We start from the raw sequence: 24492 nt of genomic DNA, 5'->3' as shown, positions 1-24492 counted from the left end.
TGTGTGCAATCAGAATTAAGAACATCCCTCAGTTGAAGGCACATTCCGTTCATCTTACATTGTTCCATCAGTGACTATCATAGATTTCCCAGCATCTGAGTACCAGCCGCACTGATTTATACCTGTTGCATACTAACATGTCCATTATTTATAAACATTTTGTGTTAATTCTCAATTTTAGTTGTCTGAATGAAACCAGAAAATAAATTTGTCTTAAACAATGAGTCCCTACATCTGTATGTTAACATCTCTTGATATTCTGGAAGAAGGTGAAACTCTTCAGAGTTACACATGCTGTCTATGTTGATACAGCATAACAGTTGTCTCATTGAAATGGAATCACTTGTTTTCGGAAATTAAGTAATCTCGTCTACTGAATAAGGCATTGCACTTGATAAAGTATGAATATTTTCGGTATGTCACATATTGCAGTTCCTAAATACTGAAGAAAATCGATCTTAACAGCAAAGCTGCTGTTTATTAACTGACTGACTTGTTCTGGGCTTTGTCTATTTTCACAAGCCACGTATTTGTATTTAGGAAATGGTTGGTGTGGACGGTTCTATTATTGATTTCCTTCTCGACAGCAAAGTGTTCCAAATACCTGTGTGTATATCCAGATTTAGGTTATCTTTGATTTCCCAAATCTCCTGGTCTCCCGTGAAATTATAATTTTCCCCATGGAATCTGTAGAGGATGTAGAGGACATCTTTGGGAAATTTGCGATATAAATAAGAAACTCCGGGGGGGGGGGGGGGGGGGGGGGGGGGGGGGGGGGGGGTTAGCTTGAACACAAAAATGTACTATTAAGTTTACTTCTTTCCCTAAAAACTAGTCCCCATGAGGTAGTTGTTGTTCTTTTGCTTAAAGTTTGAGCAGTTATGACTTTCAGTAGTATGGTGGTACCATGACTATACTTAGCCTGGCACGGATGTTAGTAGTTCTAAATAGTTGTATGAAAATTCTTACTTGGTACTCCATCTGCCCCCCCCCCCCCCCCCCCCCCCCCCCTCTGTTTCCCTTTTTATTTGGCAACAGCTGCAGTGAGCTGCCATTTGTGGCCGATTCAGCTACATGTTGTCTCATGGCGAGATGCCCAATTTCACTTGCCCTGATGTTTAGGCAGTACACAGGTGGTTATTAGAAGTAGTGAGACAACAGCTGTCAACTGTTATCTTGTATAAAGCTCTAGTGATTGTTGTCTGTTTTATATACCGCCACTGTGCCAGAAAACAGTTTGCAAAATCATGCAGCAGGTGTATTTACTGTGCAGTTGACACCACAGGTGACAGCGTTAATTGTTCATAAGTTCACAAAATAATAGCAGAACAAGAACATCTCTTGCAGTTTTGCATAACAATTGATGCAATTTACCTTAAGTTCAATACAAAATGGTACAGAAAATCTCCCAGGTTAAACTTGAAGAACTAAAAGTCTTTGGCCGTGTTGGTAATTGAGTGATGGGTAGTGCTCAGTGTTCCAGAACTGCATTTACATTACTGCATATATAAAATGACAAAAAAATGCATGACAGCTTAGCAATGGGGCTGTTACAGCTGTATGGTGTGAGTTATATAGTAGTTACTGCAAACAACTGTTACGTCAACACCACTGTGCTTTGCAACTGAGTATTCACCACAGTGCAGACAGGTGACTGTTTTGCTAGTTCCTGTACTAATCGTGAGGTAATACTTGACGTTCACAAGATGGATACAGAAGTATGCATTGGTTGCATGTTTTATTGGCAGAGAGGTATGACTTACGGAGCATGATACTCATATCAGGTATAGTTTAGGATGAATGAATATTTGAGATTGGATAGATGACTGAATAGCACTTTGTAACCTGTAGGAAAGATTTGTATCAGAATACCGATCCCTTTAGAGGACAAAGAATTAGTCTAAATCCCAGTGGAGTATTGATTGAGCTATTAAAGTCAGTGAGATGGCACAGAATGAGGAGAAATCTTTCTTGGTTGTTGACAGTGATGTAGAAAACAGCTGGGAAATGGCAGTTCATGGTACAGGAGAATTGTTTGTATAGCAGATAGGGCAAATCCATTTTACGGGTGTAACATTTGGGAAGGCTTTCGCCATATTGGACAAGAATCACCATATCGGACAAGAACTGCATGCATAATTTGGATTGGGGGAGGGGGGGGGGGGGGGGGGAGACGGCAGCTTGCTAGTTTGGAAAATGTGATAAAGTACAGGTGTTAATTGCTGCATTTAAAGTAGACAGAGGTTCTGATCTAACCACAAGAATAGTTGGGACATAAATGTTGGCAGAAGTGTCCACTGATACGAAACTTTCTGGTGGATTAAAACTGTTTGCTGGACCAAGACTCGAATTTGGGACCTTTGCCTTTTGTGGGCAAGTGCTCTTCTAACTGAGCTATCCAAGCACAACTCACAACCCATCCTTACAGCTATACTTCAGCCAGTATCTCGTGTCTCCTACCTTCCAAACTTCACAGAAGTTTTCCTGTTGCTCTGTGAATGCTTGGAAGCAGGGGGAAACTACAGCAACTCTTTTTCCTGTGGGCATGCAGCTCCGCTGTTTGGTGTAATGAAAATGACATCCTTGTAGGGAAAATACAGGGTAATTATAATTTAAATTAAACTTCCAAACACTGTAGAAATAACACACTCTAGTCAGAATCATATCAAATTGCAACGGAATGTTATCGGAGGAGGAGGAAAACGAATGGCAGAAGAAAAAAAAGAGTGTGAAAATTGATCAATAGATGGCACTGTATGTGTCAGAATACATAAATGGAAACACCTGTCATGCGCACGACCCATTAAAGTTGGTCTGAACACGCCGGGTACACGGCTTTTCCTCCTTGCGCATCTGCGACATGCGCCATGACTGTCTCAGTGCAGGATCACGCTCTGCTTGTAAAGCTGTATTACAAGAATGATGACTGTGCACACGTTGCTCTGCAGAAGTTACTGGCACAGAAGGGTTTGAAAAAAGTCGTTGGTCCGATGACTGCCGTGGGCCTGGAGAAAATCAATTCAAAATTTGGGTTCTTTTGGTGTGCACCTTGGTAGAGGGAGGAAATGAATTGGTTCAACATGAGTGAAAGCAGTGGCCACAGCAATGCAGGAGGAGACTAGTGGTGGTGTGCAAACATGTAGTGCACGGAGAACTGCCCGTACATTGGAAATACCTGTGAGTACTGTGTGTAAAATCCTTCTTTGCTATCCTTTCAAAATCACCCATGCACACCTTTGCTTTAGAATTTCTTGCTCGCATTGAAGTGAACAATGATTGGCCGTGGAAGATTTTGTGGACAGACAAAGCCCACTTCCATCTGACAGGACATGTCAATACACAGAACTGTCGAATATGGGCGTCGGGAAATCCACACACTAATCAACCAGTACCACTTCATCCTGAAAGGTCACTGTGTGGTGCAGGTTTACGGCATCATTTATCATGGGGCCATATTTTTTCGAAGAGACAGGTGCTTCCGGTCCTGTTACCTGTACCATCACTGGTAAGTTCTATGAGTGTCTTTTGTGCAACTACATAATTCCAGCTCTCCAACAGCGTGGATGTGTGGATGGGATCATTTTTATGCAAGATGGCGCACCTCCACACATTGCAAATCCAGTTAAGCAGTTGCTGAAGCACCATTTCAGAAATGCTAGAATTATCAGCTACCATTTCCCTACAGCCTGGTCGTCCTGATCACCTAATCTTAATCCATGTGACTCCTGGCTGTGATGCTATCTGAAACATGTTGTGTTTAGTGTTCTGATTGCTGCATTGAATTCTTAGCTGCATTGAAGTCACACATTGCGCAACACATTCTGAACGTGACCCCGGAAACACTTTGATCAGTTGTGGAACACGCTGTTTCTCAATTTCAACTTGTTGCAGAAAATAGTGGATATACTGAACATGTTTTGCACCAGTCACATGGAAATTAATAATCGAATTTGATTTTGATTAATGCTTTATGTGGTTTTTGGCCTCAGGACAATTAAAAACTGATTTTTCTCATCCAATGTGATATGACCTTGCTGTGTTGGATGGGCTTACATAACTAACAGTATCACACCTGTGCACCCATGCACATTGAACAGTTCACTTTGTTCAATGTCAAACGTATGCCTCAGGCGTTGTTGTATGATTCATTTGTCGTTTTTAGTCGCTCATTATTAAATTATGATGCTTACAGCGCCATCTTTTGTAAATTTTGTAACTATTTATTTTTCTTCGGCCATACATTTCCCCCCTTCTCTGATAACATTCTGTTTGCAATTTGACATCATTCTGACCAGTGGTGTTATTTCCACAGCCATTTGAAAGTTTAACTTTAATTATAATTACTCTGTAGTTCCCCTTTCTGACCTTCGGGTGGAGCCTACTCACAAAGATATTGTCATAATGTTAATATATTGTTGTTATGATGATGATGATGATGATGATGATAACAATAACAATATGTGCTAAATAAAACTATTAACACCTTTTCCATTTGGGATTAGAAACAATATATTACAAAGGGAAACTATTTAGGATTTCTATAGTATTGTGAATACTGTATTTAATTATAGATACACATACTCTGGGGTAATTTTATTGTGATACTGGTTGGTTAGACTTACCAGGAAGGAGAGCATTTTGCTTTCTACAACTCCATGATGTAGGAGCAGTGTTCATGCATTATGTTCAGTCACTGGTAAATATCATTTAGTACTTCTCAGTCAGAGATTAGATGTCAGACTATTCTTCTCATAGTAAAACTTTCATTTGTGCCTCATATACCAATTGTACAGCAGTGTTAAAAATTTTTCATTAATGCATTTTATATGCTGTGTTCCAAAAGGTTCTCTGATGCATTGCCGTATGCCAATTACTATAATACCAGTCATGCCAGATCAACAATTGTGTACTCAAAGAGCTCAGACACTAACTTTGGAAAACACATAGCTAATGAGCTGCAACATTATTTTTAAATTAATTGATCAATGTTGTCAAGTACCAGAAATTAAGATTATTGAGGACTTGGACATATAAAAAGCAATTAAAAGCTATTGTACTTTTCATATTTGAAAATATTTCACCTGTGTTGTGTTAACAATTCTCCCACTCTTGATGGGGAAGGCATATTACAAAGTAAAAATGGAACTATATTCATTCATTTTAATGCTTTTGAAACCACCTGAAGTCAACAGGCGAATCAAAGTCGTCAGGAAATAAAGCCAAAGCTTAGACTAAAATAGGACATGCATCTGTTTGTCTTTTAGTCAACAGTTCCCCAAAGTAAGGAATGTATTGAATACATTAAAACTTTCAGCAGTGTTCCTGTTTCCATATGATACATAGGTCTGAGACTGGCATAATGTGGAATTGTTATGAAACAAAATTATAAAATGAAAGGATGGAGTATGGTCCCCCCCCCCCCCCCCCCCCCACCCCCCCCCTTTCCCTCCTCATTCTTCTTCTTCCTCTTCTTTCTTTTTTCCCCCAACATTTCAAAGAGAAAAATAATGTGTTTCGGGAAGATGTATTTATTTTTATTAGGTGTAACATACATTATTGACAACCTTCTTACAAGAAACAATGGTGAACATTATAAAGAGTTTCTTTGTAGTTCAGCTGAATTAGTGGTATTTGGTCTCAGATCATGAAAATAAAGGCCAAAAAGTAAACAGTGGTACAAAAAGACAGACCCTGAATGCCTTACATCATCATCATAATCATCATCTACTCTTTCTTTTCATACATGGTTACTAGAATCTTTCCCCCGTGGTCTGAACAGATTTTGCAGTAACAGGTTTCATTTACTTTTTATGGAGTATGTGTAATCTTGTAAGGAAAAGACATACAAATTATCTGTCAATATTTGGAGCACAATGGTTATGGCATGGAATTTGCATCCCAGGTGTATATTTTCCATAGTTTCCATAAATCAATTACGGATTGCGGTCTGTTTGAAAGAGATACAGCCAATTTCCTTTCCCACTTCCCTATACTATAGCCCAAGTAATGAAGACCAAATAGTGGCAAAAATGATATAGTTGCAAATATTTTTACAGTGATTGGAGGGAGTGTCATGAACACACACTGAAAATCTTCACTGGTGGAGTATGATTGGGCAGGTGGGTGGGGGGAATAAAGGTTACTTGTTTTCATTTTTCTTGAGAACTGGTGCTTCTAGTGAAAACGTGTTCCAGTTCAAAATTAAAAAAAAGATCCTATACAGTTGTTTCTCTAGGGCTAATGGTTACTACATTGGCTGGGATGGAAAAACTGCAGATTACTAAAAATAGTGTTTTAATGTTATAAAAATACTGTTTACTTTTAAACAAAATGGATTAAGAACAAATGTTAAAATGTGAACCATTTCTAAGTGCATTAGAACTATATCAAGAGATAAATTGCGTTCTGGGGGTGTAAGAAGGCTGAGGGTGGAGGTATTTAAAGGGAGTTGGAACACCCTACTAACTTCTGTTTTCTGTACTAGAGATGTTCCCTGACCGAGAAGAAATTCTTCTTTCGTAGTTTGTTCCTTTCTCCCAATCATGATTTAAGTACAACCAAATTATGAAGCTGTTGAGGACACTAATGTACAAAATAATGTAAAAAAAATTACAATGGCTCATTTTCTTGTCATAAAGGTTGTAATGTAGGTCCTGCCTAATTTGTCCACTGTGTCTACATCTGATTTAGTTGCATTACAATCTAGGATTGTAATGGGTTTTGGTGCTTCACCTTCATCTACTTCCTCTTTGAAATGCACACATTCAACGATGTCATCATCTTACCCTTTTTTGGAAAATAGGAGATTCTCCTAGTACAAAGAGACTTGAAGCTGCACTTCTTCTCCTTGCTATGACAAATTAGGCATGAACATCACCAGACTTGTTGGCACAATGCACCACCAGTGATTCATAAGGCGTGCTGTGGAGGATTGGTATAACTTTTTGAAACACCCTGCAATTGCTTCTTGTGATGATGTGGGGTAGAGGAGTGGGGAAACACCTGTTCACTCTTGAGTTTGCAGACCAGTGATGGAGGAAAGTGCATGATCTTCATCCACTTCTACTCTCCACCCATGGCTATTCCACCTTGTTACAACCTAGAACACCCTTAATACGGCTCTGCTGCGCTTGGACATGGTCTTCTTCTTCTTCTTCTTCTTCTTCTTCTTCTTCTTTGTGTCAATCTCACAGCAGTTCTCAACTGGAGACACCGAGCGAGGTGGCGCAGTGGTTAGACACTGGACTCGCATTCGGGAGGACGACGGTTCAATCCCGCGTCCGGCCATCCTGATTTAGGTTTTCCGTGATTTCCCTAAATCGCTCCAGGCAAATGCCGGGATGGTTCCTTTCAAAGGGCACGGCCGACTTCCTTCCCCGTCGTTCCCTAATCTGATGAGACCGATGACCTCGCTGTCTGGTCTGCTTCCCCCAAAAAACCAACCAATCAACTGGAGACTCATCATCGTGTCCTGTTCTGAGCATCTTCCTTCAACTGTTTGTGTGTTCATCCTCTTCTGATGTCAAACATTAGGCTCATTCTCTTCCAACCTCTTCCTCTCAATTCTTCCATTTTTTTCCCTCTGTAAGTCTTTGTTGCACACAATTCCTAAGCAGTACATGCTCCAGCCAAGACTTTTCTCTCTTTTTTGATCACTTTTGATAATCTTCTTCCATTCCATGTTTTCTTCATTACTTCTTCATTCTTAAGTCCGTCGGTCCACTTCACTTTCAGCGTTCTTCTCTGTGGCAACATTTCAAAACTTTTTCAGTATCTTTTCTTTTTAACTGTACGTGATTCACTGCTGTATATCACTGCGATACAGACATAATATCTAGCAAATCTTTTCCTCAGCTACACTGGAATTCTTTTAGATGATGATAGTGTTTCATGTTTTAGATGTTCTCTTTCCCATAGGTATCCTTCTCCTCATTTCTTCTGTACGGTTTCCATTGCATGTCATTAAACTTCCCAGGATTTTACTTGTTCTATCTTTTTTCTGTCTAGGAATATGTTAACTGGAGCTCCCTTCTTGCTTATTGTCATCACTTTGTCTTTCCTTTATTTATCCTCATTTCATATTCCTTGCCACTTCTAGGAATACTCTTCAACTTCTTCTGTAGCTTCTTTTCTGATTCTGCCAGTACTGCTTGATTAGACACGTATTTTATAACATTTATCATTTCTCCTCCAACTACAATGCTTTTTGCCTCCTCTGTGGACTTAACTATCAATTTTCTCCATATATGTATGTTGAATAGCATTGGTGTTAGTGAGGATCCTTGCAGTGCTTGTCTCTTCTGTCTCTGTTACTTTTTGCTTTCTATACATCTACTTTATTAACTTTCTATCTTACCAGGGACATCTTTTAAAACTCTCAGCATAATTCTCCAATTACTCTATTGAAAGCCTCTTCCCACTCGGTGAGCCAAATACCCACCTCCTGGTTGATTTCCATTATTCGTTCTCCAATCATTCTCAGACAGCCTATAACATCTCTTCTTCGTTTATCCTTTCTGAACCCAGTCTGGTCTTCCACAATATTTTTCTCAATTTTGTTTTCAGTTCTCCTCAGTATAACTCTTTTTATAGGCTTTGTAATGTGACTGATAAAATTAGTTGTCCTATAGTCCTTACTTGCATTGTTTTGCATTACACATTTTTAGATAAATGTACTAGAACGATCTTAAGTATGTCTTGATGCCAAATTCCTAAATTCTGTTTACTACCACAGTCTATCTGGTTATTGAAGTTGGACCAAACACTTCATTTCCTCAGATGGTATTGTTCACAGCCCAATTCTTTGTTTTCTCAGACCTTCTGAATTTCTGTCTCCAATTCCAGTTTCAATATCTTAGGACCACGGTGTCCTTCATTTTGTTTCCATTCATCTTCCAAAACCAGTATTGTGTAATCAGCCTGCACGCCATGTAACTCCGCCACATAATTAATCCAAACTTCCTTATCCCCTTCTGTGCATACTGTCTTCTTCCTATGTTTATTTAACATTCCTTGTTTGCCTTTTTTCCTTACTTATCTTCTTGGTAAGAATTTTACTGTTTTCTACATTCCTTCCAGTTTACTTTCCTTTCTTATTCTTCTATTTCCTCTAGTGTTTCCCCATCCAGTCTTCTGTAGCCTACTCAGTTCACTTTCTTACTTCATTGTTCAGTTTTCTGTACTGCCTGCTGCCTTTCTAAATTGTCATCTTAACAGTTCTTGCACTTATCCATTATATGCAGCATACTCACTGTTATCCACTCTTTCTTAATTCTTGCTCTTTTCTCCTCTCCAGTATCTTTCTCTGTTCCTTCCAATATGTATTTCTAATGATGTTTCACTCTTCAGTGGCTTCTGCAGGTTTCCTTACATGTTCCTATTTATTTTTGACGTACAGTATACTCTTTCTTAAAAGTTAACATTTTTGTTTCTCAACATCTCATTTCTTTATCTGTAGTCTTTTTTAATTTGCTTTAATCTTGTCATAATATCTGCTACAAGTAAATTATGTTCCATATCAGCATCAGCACCTGGAAAGGTTTTTGCCATGTTTGTCTTTGAATCTGTGATAATGACAAAGTTTATTTTATATTTAGCAGTATCACCTGGAGCGTTTAATGCGTGTAATCTTTGTTGATGTTGACATGTGGAATAATTGGGTCTACTGCTGGATGTTTGTGTCGCTCTGGCACAATATTTCGGCCACGTAACTTGTTGCCTTCTTCAGGTGCTACCTGAGACTGCCGTATTGGAGGATCTTGTCCAGTGTTTATGCCCAGAGGGCGCTGGGTGCTCTCTCTGCCATCCGCGCCCACCTGGTGCTGCCTGTAATGTGTTGTCTCTTCCCCGGTGCTCCCTTGGACATCTGCGCCCGACTTGGTTGCCATCTGTGGCAGCTGTCTGAGTCCCGTCCTGTGACGGGTGTTCTGTTTGCGGGCCGCGCCCGCCTGGTGCTGCTCCTGAGGTTTTGGCCCTTCCCTGGTGCTCTCACGGATGTCCGCGCCCTGCTCGTCCACCATCTGTGGTCGTGGCAGCTGTCTGGGGCCGGACCCGTGTTTGGCGTTCCGTTCATGGTCTGCGCCCGCTAGGCGCTGCTCCTGAGGTGCTGGCACTTCCCTGGTGCTGGCACTTCCCTGGTGCTCCCACAGACGTCCGCGCCCGCCTCATCCACCATCTGCAGTTGTGGTAGCTGTCTGAGGCCATCTCCTGTCGGGCGCTCTGTTCGCGGTCCGCGCCCGCCTGGCGCTGCTTGTAAGGTGTTGTCTCTTCCCTGGTGCTCCCTCAGATGTCCGCGCCCGACTTGGTCTCCATCTGTGGCAGCTGTCTGAGGCCCGTCGTTTGTCGGGCATTCCGTTCGCGGTCCGCACCCGCCTGGCGCTGCTCCTGTTGCGGTGTTACTACTTCTTGAGGAGTTTCTTGGTTCCTTTCGTTGGTCCCTGATAAGCTCCAGAGCCGGACTCCGTGCCGAGCTGAGCTGGTAACCGCTGTCTCGGTTTTTAGGTTGTCTGTGACCTTCATCTCGATGGCCTCCTTTATGACACTGTCCCAAAATCTTGGAGTCTGTGTCACAATTTTGGTGTTGTTATAGTCCATCGAGTGACCGAGCTCCAGACAGTGCTCTGCTATGGCAGATTTGGTTGCCTGTCCGAGTCTGGTGTGCCTCTGGTGTTCTTTGCACCTGACGTCCACTGTCCTGGTTGTCTGGCCAATGTATGATTTTCCACACTGGCACGGGAAGTTATAAATGCCTGGTTTACGTAGCCCCAGGTTGTCCTTCACACTCCCTAGCATTGTCCCAATTTTGGAGGGTGGGCTGAAGATACTCTTTATATCGTATTTTGAGAGAATTCTGCTGATCTTCGCAGAAATAGGTCCAGCATATGGCAGGTATGCCACCTTCTTCGCCTCCTCTGGCTCCTCTTCTGTACTCTGTGGTTGGCTGGTAGCACGAAGTGCCCTTTGGATGTCTGTGGAGGAGTATCCATTTCTGCTGAACACCAGCTGTAGATGTTCTATCTCTGTGGCCAGACTTTCCGTATCTGACAGAGCCCAAGCCCTGTGAACTAATGTTTTCAAGACTCCGTTTTTCTGTGCGGGGTGGTGTTATTGGCTTGAAGGTATAAGTCAGTGTGGGTGGGCTTACGATACACACTGTGCGCCAGAGTGCCATCTGCCTTCCTCTTGACCAGGACATCCAAGAATGGGAGCTGTCCATCCTTCTCTAGATCCATAGTAAATTTTATACTTGGGTGGCATGAATTTAGATGTTCCAAAAGTCATCTAGCTTCTCCCTGCCATGGGGCCAAGTGACAAAAGTGTCATCGACATATCTAAGAAAGCATTTGGGTTGGTAAGTGGCTGATGCAAGTGCCTCCTCTTCGTACCTTTCCATGAAAAGGTTGGCTACCACTGGTGATAAAGGGCTGCCCATTGCCACTCCTTCCGTTTGCTCATAAAATTGACCCCCATAAAGAAAATATGTTGAGGTCGGTACATGCTTGAACAGGTAGAGCAGGGCACCATCAAACTTCTCTCCAATGGTCTTGAGTGAATCAGTGAGTGGCACTCATGTGAAGAGCGACACCACATCGAAACTGACCATGATGTCAGAGTCCACGGTGTGTAGCTGCCTTAGCGGTTGTAGGAAGTCCTCAGAGTTCCGAATGTGGTGTGCATATTTGCCCACATATGGTGCCAATATCTTCTGCAGGTATTGTGCAGTGGGGTATGTCGCTGCACCGATGTTACTGACAATAGGTCATCTTGTCCACCTTGTCAGTGGGGTCGCCATCTAGTGGTTTGTAAGCAGTGCCTTCCAGAAGTTGTTGCACCTTCCTATCATACTCCAACTTGTTTAAGATGACCGTGGAGTTACCCTTATCAGCTGGCAGAACTACAATGCTGTCATCCTCCCATAGCTGCCTGAGGGCCACCCTCTCCTCGCTCAAGATGTTGGATTTGGGGGGCTACGTCTTGGTGAGTGCCCTGCAGGTCTCCCTGCGGATCTCTTCAGACACGTTGGAAGGTAGTGTATGGACGACCTGCTCAACCGAACTGATGAAGGCTGCAACAGGTATGCTTCTGGGAGTCACTGCAAAGTTGAGGCCCTTGCTGAGTGCTTTTGAGGTGGCCTCATCGGGCTGTTTGTCGCTCAGGTTGACCACAGTCCGTTCGTACCCATCCTGTTGTACCTTCTTGTTAAGGCACTCAAACTTGGCCTGTTGACATGCTGTTGATTTCCTCGTGGTGCATTCAGCCAAGGACCAAGAGGCACCATCAACCTGGTCCCAGTCTTCTCGGGTCAGGGTAGCTGCTATGGAAAGGTGGAGATACAGCAACTCCCTGGACATTACATCTAGGCAGTGGTGCATGTCACGCACTCTTTCTCTTACCAGTGCGAGGCTGGCACGGTGTTCCATTCTGTTCGCCGTTCTGGTGTTGACATGATGCTTCAACCTGGCGAAGACAGGAACTACATCCCCCTCTCGGCATCTCAGAAGGAAACAGAGAACTCAGCATCCTCCCCTTCTTCTGTCGAAGCTTATCCATCTTCTTAATATTAAGGTACATCTCCTCCCCGTAGAGTCTTCATATGTAACTCTTCAGGCTTTCCCGGCGAGATCTTGACATGTGGAATAATCGGGTCTACTGCCGGATGTTTGTGTCGCTCTGGCACAATATTTTGGCCATGTAACTCGTTGCCTTCTTCAGATGCTATCTGTTGATGTTACTTAAACCTATTAGGTTTCCACTCCTTTCATTGGTCTTTTCCAGTCCATTGTCTCCAACTATATTACTCCTCATCTTTCCACTATACTATTCCAATCTCCCATCATTACAGTTGTTAATTGTCTTTTCCAATTTTCTTCACAGACTTCCCCAGTCTGCTCACATACTTTTTCCACTTCCTCTTCGTTTGCATTTCTTGTTGGCATGAAGACTTTAATAATCAATGTATTCACAAAGTTACTGTTTAATTTCTCTGTTAACACTCTGTCACTAATTTGAATACCCCTAACTATGTTCATGTTTAACTGTTTCTTTGATGTAACTCCAACTCCATTTGCCTTCCTTTCCGATCCTTCATAAATTGTCTTCTCAACATTCAGATTCTCCTTCCCATTGAACCTCACTAAACCCTACAAGACTTACAAAATGTCTCTCTATTTCTCTCTTCATGTTGTCCAACTTTCTTATTCATCGTTTTCACATTACCTGCAGCAATCCTCAATAAAAATGCTTCCCATTTTCATCCTCCTATCTTGATTTGATTGATTGTGTAGTTCTCTTGGGTAAGTGACCACCCAAAGATCTGATTGTGTGCCTTTTCAGGAACAACCATCCTGGAGATGTGGTACACACATTTTATATTTGTTGTTTTCCTACTTCATTAAACAGTAATTTTATATTAATTTGAAACAAACTGAACATGGGAAGGCAGATTTTGTAGTAGCACTGTTGTACTTTCCATCACCAGACAGTGCATGGATGATGCATTGGCATCAGGAGACTCACACATGTATGAGATGAAATGTCAATATTTGTGATGGGAGGGAGTTACATTACTTGAAGTCAATAGTTCGACTGGGCCAGACATTAGTGGCAATAGCTCTGACTCATAGACACTGCTTACACACTTAACTGTAGTCTTGAGTGACCTTCCAGCAAAGTCAAATCATGCATTGGAGCAAAGTATCCCCAGTAGAAATATAACAATGTCATGGCATTCTGCAAAATTTACCCTGAATATAGGCTTACATTTGACTTACCAGCTATTGTTTAACTCACCAATTTAATATTTCTCTTATATACCCCCACCCCTCCCCCCTATTTCCAAACGACCACACACACACACACACACACACACACACACACACACACAGTTTCTTCTAAAAGAATTTGTAGAGTAATGCTTAGTTTGTCAATATTTGCTAACTCCATGTCCTGTTGAGTTATAAACTTCCTCGCACTCAGGATTGTCTGTCATACATTATTGCTGTCCCTCCTGCAGGCCAAGTACACACCAAGGTCCGGCATGCAATGCCGCTCAGTAGCTGTGGTCTCTGTGTGACAAGTTGCTCCTTGCACAGATACACTACCAGGTCCATAACAGGAAACTGTACTTTTCAGCAGACTATAAACCTCCTGGAGGCAGAGAGATTTTTTTTTTTTTTTTTTTTGGGGGGGGGGGGGGGGGGGGGAATTTCACAACTTTAAACTGCGGCTTTACTAGCAGTGAATACATGATAATGTGCATTGTTACAATGCATGCCAAGACTGTAATCACTTAAAAGAGGTCTGTTATGGAAACATGGCTAATGACACAGGCACTCTCCACATTTGGTTGCTGTGGCAGTGTACATTCTATTTAAGAGGAGATGTAGTGTTTGTACAGTGTGATTGAAGAACCTCTTCACGGAGAGGCTCTCACTGATCGTACCTTATAACTCTCCAGCCATTTCAAAGTTTAACAGACTTAAATAAATGTTACATATTAAGATTTTCTGTATTCATCTACACCAAACATTGAATTGTTCAGAGCTCCTTCTTTCTCATATAGTGCTTTTCCATGTGGCTCTACCTCTCAAAAAAAACAGTGCCTAACAGAAAGTTGCCAATGTGGTTTGTCAGTGGAATAACTGGGTGCTGTTGAGCCTTTTCACTGTTTTCTGAAAACTGAGACAGTTTCCTTAACGGGTTCGATCAGGTGCCACATGCTACTGATGCTTCACTCTCAGGCCTCGTATGTTCTTGTGATGCACCATGTCCCATGTTGGTGTGAGGATTGTAAAGACTTTCATCAAATTTTTGCATCACAGCCATGTATTTATAGAGCAGCTGAAGAGAAATCACAACCCTCAAACCATGAATATGAAACCAAAGTAATACAGTGATTAAGATACGGTACTGATATTTATGGGTAGTAGGCTTCAACTCGTTTAACTGTTTTGATTTTTGTTTCCTGTTAACCTCTGGAGTTATGTATCTGGGACTGAATTTTCTAATTGCATGTGCTAAGTCGAAATAGTGTGCTGTAATGGGGCTCAAACTCAAGTGCCTGTGTTTTGTGAACTGTCATTTGTGCTATCTGAGCATACCTCCTGGACGTGTTAATCCTATGAGATCATGAGAGAACCTATGCATAGTTTGGAAGAGAATGCTGAGAAGATGGTGGCAGATTAACGCTTTATGCCAGTGTGTGATGTGTGCTCAGGTAGCGCAATTGGAAACATGCTGCCCATGAATGGCAGAGATGCGGATATGAGTCCCAGTCAGGAACACAGTGTCAACATGTCAAATACTATCAAGATTAAGTTTACCTGAAACCTGATCTTGTGAGAATAGCCTATCCTCATATACTTTGTCAACAAAAATGTTTACATTGACATTATTATCCCCATATATTTAAACATAAAGTTTTCTGTCTGCATTGTGTTAATAAAGGGTGATGTCAGTTAGTTGTGCAATCCCCCCCCCCTCAATCTCTTAGTGTGAAATCTCATAGTTACTTGTCCTTATCCTTATCCTTTGCTTATTGTTATATTTCCCTTAGGTGAAAGTGAATTATACAAGTAATGCTTCATTGGAGTTGTATTCTGTGATAGTCAGCATGCTATTATTGAGAAGTTTTTGATATACATCTCTAATGAAACTTGTATTTTTGTACACATAATTTATGTATTCCAAAATAAGTCCGTCAGTCTGTAAAGCTGTTTGCTGTAAATTTTTCCTCTCGTATTGCAACATCTAAGCATTAATGAAACCCTTAAGAAATCTTTGTGTTCAATTTCCTTATAAAAAGTCCTCATGACAATTGAAATTAATGCGCAATTTTGGACATAACTGATTTAAGCATTTAGATACTATGTATTGTTGCCTACATCTATGTGGTATTCTGATTATTATCACTACAAGGGGGTGCTGAAAAGTAATGTCTCTGATTTTTTTTTGTGTGTTAACTCTTAAAGGTTTTTAAATAAAACAAATTTGATTAACATTCTACACCTTTATTCTTCACGTCAATATATTTATGTCTTAACGTAGCCACCCTGGTGATGAACACATTTCTCCCAACGAAAGACGAGCTTGTTGACATCACCATGAGAATGTTTGACTTTGTTGACAGAGCCACTATCTCACCTCTGCTTCATCACTATCAAAGTGAAGTTATCGAATATGTTTTGGAACCACATGAAAATGGAATGAGGCAAGTCGGGAGTGCGTGGAGGATGATTTATCATAGTGAACCCTAGGTATCGAATTGTTGCAGATGTCTCGGCACTCATCTGTGGTCTGGCATTGTCATACTGAAGGAGATGGTGCTCCATGTATGGACAAACTCTCCGAGTTCGAAACTTGATTACAGCACGTCGTTTCACATGTATTGACGTACACAGTTACGTTACACAATCTTTTGTTATGCACTACAATTCAGAGCCCTCTAGCGACATACGGTTGCAGTTTTTGTCAACGAAGCGGGAACGACTGAGTAATATACATGACATGTAATACCACATCTAGTATTGAGAGCAGAATAAAAAATTTGGAGGCATTACTTTCCAGCACACCCTTGTTAGTAAGTTAGTTCCACCCAACAGATATGTGTTTATAAGACACCCAGAAAAGTTGCTAGATACTTACTACTGTGTGTAGAGTGGGCAACCTCCTAGTTACACTGGATGTCTGAACTAACATTTCTCATCTGATTTTTATGCCCTTTCCATTACTGTTTTGTCGTGAGGCCTAAAATGGGAAATATCTCTTTGACTTAAATCACTGTGATATTACATTGTGTAACACATATAATTTTGCCATTAGGCAGTTCAGTTGAAACCGTAGCTATGCATTGACTAGTATGCCTCTTGACTCAACAATATCTCACTTTGGATGGCATGTCACAGCCAAAACCAATCCAGAAAAAGGGTAGTCAATGCTAAACTGCAACTGCAGAAGTTACTATGATAGTTAAACTCTCCTGATGAACTATATTTGTACTGTCTTAATTTATTCATCCTGCAACTGTGCACAACAACGGTAATTTAGTTATTTCATGACACACTAGGTGTAGTTATCATGCTTAAGATTTGTCATTACAGTAAGATGAGTATTAATGATTAATCTCAGATTGTATTTGGCATGCATCTAACATCATGTAACTCATTGTATACTATTTTAAATATACTAGATTGGTTCAAATATTTTTCTAAAAGAGGTAATACATAAATGAGGATAATGCTCTCACCTACTTTGTAAGTCATTTGATTGAGTCTGGTTTCATTCTGCATCATTCTTAAAAGGCTGTTTTTCTCCAATAAAATTTTTGTCACAGGAAACATAAAATAGATGGAAAAATAAAGAAAGAGAGAAACAAATTGCCATATTTGTTTTACCTTTGCAATGTTGGGGAAGGAGATGTGTTTCACAACAGCAAAGATGAACAAGTGCTCATAGATCCTCAGCGACGCATATTAGAGCCCATGTTGACTAGACAATTTTTCTTGTCTTTGTATATACTACCACCTCTGAAAGATGCTTACCCTACAATCTTAGCAACAACAGTACTGGTACATGTATACCACAGTCAGAGGCATCAGAATAATTTTCATTTGTAACTTTCGACTAATTCATTTTTGGTACAGGGACCATTGCCTCAGATTGATGTGTTTATCCATCTCCTGTAACATCATCATGGAATCACCATGTACATACATACATTTAAAGACCCTGGCACATATAACTTAAATACTCTGTTGCTTCGTTGTATGATGATTCCGGATGCGGATTCCTATGTAAACTTGATCTACTAAGCTTCCTCTACAATCTTTAGAAGTGTGTAACATGAATTATGAGCCACTCCAAATATGTTCAGCTGAATTGCACATAGTGTTACATATCTTTTGCCTTGATCTGTAGGATTTTCAGTACTTTCTATTGAATATCACTCATTTATTCACTATAGCATTGCAGCTTCAGTTTTTCATTATTAGAGAATATTATTCCCAGTTTCTGTTGTTATTTTTTGGGCAGCTTTAATTCTTTCTTTCTGCATTTTCTGTTTTTCTTTGTTGTTTTCCTTTCTTTTCTCCCTTTGTAAAGAGTAACGTAAACTTCATTTATTAGTGCATGATAAAGAATGTGATGCAGACTGTGAAATGAGTGTTGTATCTGTACATGTAAGTTACGTGCACATCTATGTTCTGTATCTTCTTTTTATGTTTTGCATGTGTTGTGTACTTTGTATATAATTGTTTGCTTTTGTTGTTTGTATGTAGGGCTTTCTGGCATTTCCGGCTCCATTTTCATGAAAATGCTGAGCAGATATTAAACTCACTGGATAGTACACATAAGAAAGCTCTTAATCTTGAAATGGGAATGTCAAATTCAAACAATATAGCAGACCAGCAAGGAGGAAGAGGAGGTAGGCTGGCAGCTGGAAGTGACTTTCCAAGAGGTCGAACTGTTGCAGGTACCATCAACTACACTATCATTAATATTTTTATAGCATGCAGAAGATATTTATTTATGGCTGTGTGTTTATCAGCTGAGTTTAGCTGTAATCTTGATGGGACCAGGTGTCCACAGAATGGAATAGTTACATAGATCAATTTTCATATTCACTATGTTTCACAGTTTCTGTTACTAGCTTCTAGTGGTTGGTGGATATAATTTTGATTGGGAACCCATGTCCTGAAATGTAATATTTGGATATAAAATAAGTTTGAATATCACATCACTTTTAAATTTTCTTCTTCATGGTGCGCACGTACACAGACTGAGAAGACAGTCCCTGTTGTAGTTATGACATCACATACCATTTTCATCTGACTACAACAATGGCTGTGAGAAACTATTATGTCACTGCTAAGAGGGTCAATTATGGTTCTCTGTGGATGTGTCGCACTCTCGACTTTGAAGAGCACGTCCTTCATTGCATAAACAAGAACCTGATGATGAGTACTGGAAACATTGCCGGTGCAGTGGGCTCTAATAGAGCACGTAGGTCAGAACTCACTGTCTCTGCAGTGTGCATACCACTAATTGGGAGATTTGAAAGTGATTCAATCTTTAATCTTATTTGACATTCAAATGGTACAGTCCAGTCATTGACTTCTTATCAGAACTTTATCTGCTAAGTTCTTTTTGCAACCTATAAAAGCCTGTAATAAGAACTGTGAAACACACTGTATTTATTTGCAGAAAAAAGCTTCGTTGAGTTACTTTTAACTGTAATCTACAGGGTGTCCATAATTAAAGTTTCAGTTTCAAAATGCTGTAGGAAGAGAACCCCTGGTCAGAATGATATCAAGTTTGAACTGTGTATTACACACACACACACACACACACACACACACACACACACACACATACATAGTTCATGAAAATTCTGCAAATGACAGATGGAATCGCAGTGTGACAGCTGTGGTTTGAGCTGCATGTTACACCATCCATACTGTTCAAAGTGCATGACTGCATAAGTTTGGCGCTCAACAAAAAACACCATATCAAAGTCGTACCACATCGGATGGAAAAAATCAGTTTTTAATTGTCATGTGGCCAAAAACTGCATCAAAAGTAAAATGACGTTGGTTTCTAATTGTTATGATACCAAAACAAGCCATGTTCAATATGCTGTCTACTGTTTTCTGCCCCAAGTTGAAATTGAGAAACAGCATATTGCACAACAGATTGGAGTGTCTCGGGAGACATTTAGAATATGTTGCTCAGTGCATGCCTTCGTTTCAACTACATTCGAGCATTGAACACAACACCTCTCAGATAATCCCACAAACAGAAACTGCACGGTTTAAGATCAGAAGATTGGGATGGTCAGACTCTAGGGAAATGATGGCTGATAATTCTAGCATTTCTGAAATTCCTCTGCAGCAGCTGCTTAACTGACTACAATGTGCAGAGGAGTACCATCTTGCATAAAAATGATCCTACCAACACATCCACACTGTTGAAGGTTTGTCTTGCTGGCAGGTTAGCAGGAAGCAACTCTTTAACATGGGTGATGATGTATGGAGAGCAATGCAGGGTGTTTTGTAGAATTTTACACACTGCTCAAAGCATGTCCAATGTTTGGGGAGGTTCCCCCATGTGCAGCATTTTTGCACAATACTGCTTGATCTGTTGTGCTGTGTTGCAATTATGTCTTTGACAGACATTGGATCAACTGCTTTCCTCCCTCTGCCACATTGCACTTCAAAAGAATCTGTCTTTTTGAATTGTGTAACCAATTTCTCCAGAACCTGAGCAGAACTCGTGCACTGCTACCTGTGAAGGTAAAGGCATGTGCCATTTCCTTTTCAATTAGAGACCTTTCTTGTCAGTTGTCGCGCTTTGGTTTTAAATATTTATCTCTAAACTATATTGAACTCTTTGTTGGTTTCCAACAATTTTTCAATTTTTCCATCAGATCTCAGTTTTTCATACTTTCAAGTGTCCGGATTCTCTGCAGGGCTACTGGTGCAGTCACCATTCTTGTGATGGAGCTTTTCCAGGAGGCAATCCTTCATGGAGACAGTGATGGGAGTCTCAGACACAGACTGAGAAACAAACTAATTCTTTTTTTTCTAATGGCATTTTAATATGCTGTTCAAATTTGATGTCATTCTGAGCAGTGGTTTTCTTTCTACAGCATTTTGAAACTGGAACTACAATCATGGTAATCCTGGTTTAGGCTGTACCCCAGTTGACTTTTACTCTTTTGTTACCAAATGAGAAAGTATTATGTATGTTGAGAATGGAAGACGTCTGAACTTCATCATGTCGTCTGCTTGATGATGGATGTCAGGTGCATGTGTCTTGTTAGAAATTTGCTATCCATATCTTCTTGCAGGTTTGAAATTCTGCATAAGAATTGGAAAATTTTGTATCCAATTATTACTTTATGTGGGACTGTATATGACAGCACCATTTAATCTCTCTATTCCCCCTCCCCCCTCCCCTCTACACACACACACACACACACACACACACACACACACACACACACACACACACACAACCTACCTACCTACCTACCTACCTCAAGGGATTGGGGGTGGAAGGCAATCATAGTTTAGAAAGATCATCAGAATGTGATGAACCCATCTATTGTGAGGATGAGGAGAGACAGTGGCCACCCTTTCTATCTCCTTGTTGTTGTATGCCAATACTGTGTTATACAGAATGATAATAGGTATCTCATTCATGGTATGTCACCAAGCTGTAGAATTTTTGCGCCACTTCATGTGCATATGAGATATGAATAATCTCTTGGCACTTGTATCATACCTGTAATCTTTGTTACCTTTGAAGATAATGGCATGCGCTATTTCCTATCAATTTAGAGACCTTTGTTGTTGATTGTCACCCTTCGATTTTAAGTATTTATCTGTATATTCTGTTCATTTCTTTGTTGTTGGATTAAAACAATTATTCCATCTTATCTCAGTTTCATTATCGAACCTTATTTTTGGTGTGTATTTCTTTATTTTGTGTATTTTAGGTTTGATTATTGTTAACTAATGTTCATTTTATAAGCACTGGTATTCCCAAACCCCATTAAATCTTGTCTCTGGACTATCTCTAATGGACTATCTCTAGTTGCTGTCTCATGCTTATATAATCATTACAGCTCCCAGTTATGTTTTATAAGTGCAGCCAGTTGTTTTCTACCACGCATGGTACACGTATTTCGTGTGGACTCCTTTCAGACATCTCTGTGTGAACTAGCAGCATTTCATCTGACAGTGTCTGATAAGTACTCAGATGTGATATGGTACGTGGTAGAAAACATCAGTCAGCTGCATTCTTGAAATATCATTGAGTATTCGAGATCCACATGATTATGCTTTCCTAATGAGACTGTTCACACTGGCTGTCACATACATAACGTTGATACTGAATTAGTCCTGTGTAGTTCATTCATTGGGTAAATAGCCTACTCCCGTTTAAAGAAATCGAAGTATGGATAATTACACTTTGCACTCCTATTGCAGCTTCATTTATCAAATGAGTGATGATCCACTTTCCAGCATTTTAATCATTTCATTTTCTGTTGGTCATTAATATTATGATATGTATTACCAGATATGTATGCCAGACAAGCTGTAAATTTAGCAGTTGTATCTGAATGATAATTCTCAGAATCAAGTAGTCTTCCGAAATCTTCCTTACTTGGTGTGTACTGCAAATATGATTGTCATTTGAGGGAGTTAAATTGTGTAACAGCTTAAGTAATTATTTTTCCTTCCTTTCACACACACAAATAGAGGTTTTCATACAATGATGACATTAAGAGTGATGAATGCTTAAATGCTAATTAATGTTGCTCTACTGTTTACCAGATGACGTTGGGCTCTGATATGCTGCATCATTGTGTAAGAGTATAATTGCAGTAAAAATAACAAATACAATGTAACCAATCACTAAACTTCAAGTTTTTATTTATGGCTCTTTACGGCGGCTTTGCTTTCGTTTTAAGAGTATGTTCCATAGGGACTAACACTGCCTGTCAGAAGATGCAGTTGTAACAAAATCTGTATTGCAAAGTAGTTGGCAATTTAGTGCTGAAAAATGGTTACAAAGTTGAAACCGTAACAGAATGATTAGAACATAGCCGGTAACAAAGTGTGTGACAAAGCTAAAGAACATAAAAAAACACTCACCCCATAACACACCATTCATTGGTACTGTCTTATACTGGAAGTCAGAAATCCTGGAGAAACATAAAATCAACACCAAGAAAAGCAAGGAATAGCATTTCCACATATAGTAAACAGACGAGATAAATTTTGGAAACATGGAGAATATAAAATATAATGTAGTTGTAGAACCTTCTATATCAAAAAGACAGGGAAAGCCTTTGACATTAGATTTTGTGAACACATGGCAGCCCTTCAACTAAAGAATTAGTTAAGCCAGTTGTCACAACCCATCTGTGTGGAATGTTGCCAAATACCAGACATGAATAAAGTGCTGACCATTTTTCATACACTAAATATCCCGGAGACGCTAGAAAGCTACAGAACACAAAAACTACAGCTGGATGTAATTCAGAATCAAAAAATTGACAGTGAACATCCAAAAGTAATAAGGAACTTCAGTGAGACACGCCTATTTTCAAAACGGTTCAAATGAAAACCCGATTAGGTTTATGCAATAAAATTATAATTCAAATGAAGTAGTATTTTTTTTTAAATTGTATGCATGACATATTTGTAAAATAAACTCAGCACATGTTCACTTATTAAATGCCTTTATACAGGGTGACCCAAAAATCTATTAACATTCGATAATTCATCATTCCATGGACTAATGTGAGTAGTGAGGTAAAAATTGACATATATTCTTGAAATGACATGGAGTTCTACTGAAAGCAAAAAAAGGTGCACAAAATGACCAACAGATGGCACTTCATATGATACAAAGCAATAAGTAGCGTAACAATTTATTTTCAGCAAAGACAATGTTAACAAATGCTTGACATGTCGGCTATCATTCATCAACAATACCTGCAGTCCAGGGACAGTGTCGTGAACAGTGCTGTATATCTCAGTATGTTTGGTGAGAAATTGCCGTCAGATGTTCTCTTTTAGCACAACTAATGAGATTAGATGATTGCAGTAGACTTGCAACTTCAGGTAACCCCACAACCAATAATCAAATGGATTGAGGTCTGGTGTCCTGGGAGGCCAAGCATGACTGAAGTGGCAGCTCAGCACGCGATCCTCGCCAAACAATGTGAACAAGAAATCTTTTATACATGTAGCAATATGGGGTGAAGTGCCAACCTGCATAAAAGTCATACCTTCTTGCAGGTGTTTATTAGCCAGGCTAAGGATGATGCAATTCTGTAACATATTGGCATACCTTGAATCCGTCATGCTGACACTTTGAAAACAGCAGCTCACATTTCCTCACAGTAAAAGGGTCCAGTCACAATTAATGTGGCACATCCAAGCCACACCATGACTTTCTCGACATGCAGTTGGATTTCCATGACAGTTCTAGGATTTTTGGTAAACAAAATTTTGGAGTTGTTGGTGTTGACACACCCTTAAAGTGTAAAGTGGACTTGTCACTCCACAACACATTAGACAAACAGTTGTCATCATCCCCCATTCTTTGAAGTGCCCACACCACAAATGCCCTCCGTGTGACAAAATCGGTGGCTAATATTTCTTGACAATTGGGGATTTTGTACGGATAGCATTGGAGGCTACACCTTTGTACACTCTAATCAATAGTGCGTGGAATGCCAGTGCGACATGCGACTTCATGAGCGCTGACTTCACCATGCAGAGATGAACCTGCTGATACCTCCATTTCTTCCTGAACTACCTGAGCAGAAGTAGCAATTGGAGTCTGATCATTCACTACCGGACCGATCATCTAAATAGCGTTTGGCTATGAACTTTGTGATCATTTTCTTCACAGCGACACTTGTCAGACGACCTTTAACTGTTTGAACACCCTTCTTATGCTGATAGGATCGTAAAGATG

General features: G+C 40.2%; 1 protein-coding gene across 1 annotated transcript in view; it reads left to right on the top strand.

Moving 5' to 3' along the window:
* LOC126470591 (CLIP-associating protein 1-A-like) overlaps window positions 1–24492 on the top strand; it is a 252097-nt gene that overhangs the window by 95922 nt on the left and 131683 nt on the right. Inside the window, 1 exon segment of the mRNA XM_050098545.1 lies at window positions 18273–18466. Coding sequence (XP_049954502.1) covers window positions 18273–18466 — 194 coding nt within the window.

The sequence above is a fragment of the Schistocerca serialis genome, chromosome 3 (assembly GCF_023864345.2).
Source record: "Schistocerca serialis cubense isolate TAMUIC-IGC-003099 chromosome 3, iqSchSeri2.2, whole genome shotgun sequence".
NCBI classification, from domain to species: Eukaryota; Metazoa; Arthropoda; class Insecta; order Orthoptera; family Acrididae; genus Schistocerca; species Schistocerca serialis.
Note: the sequence above shows the minus strand (reverse complement) of the source record. Positions and strands in the feature narration are given on the sequence as shown.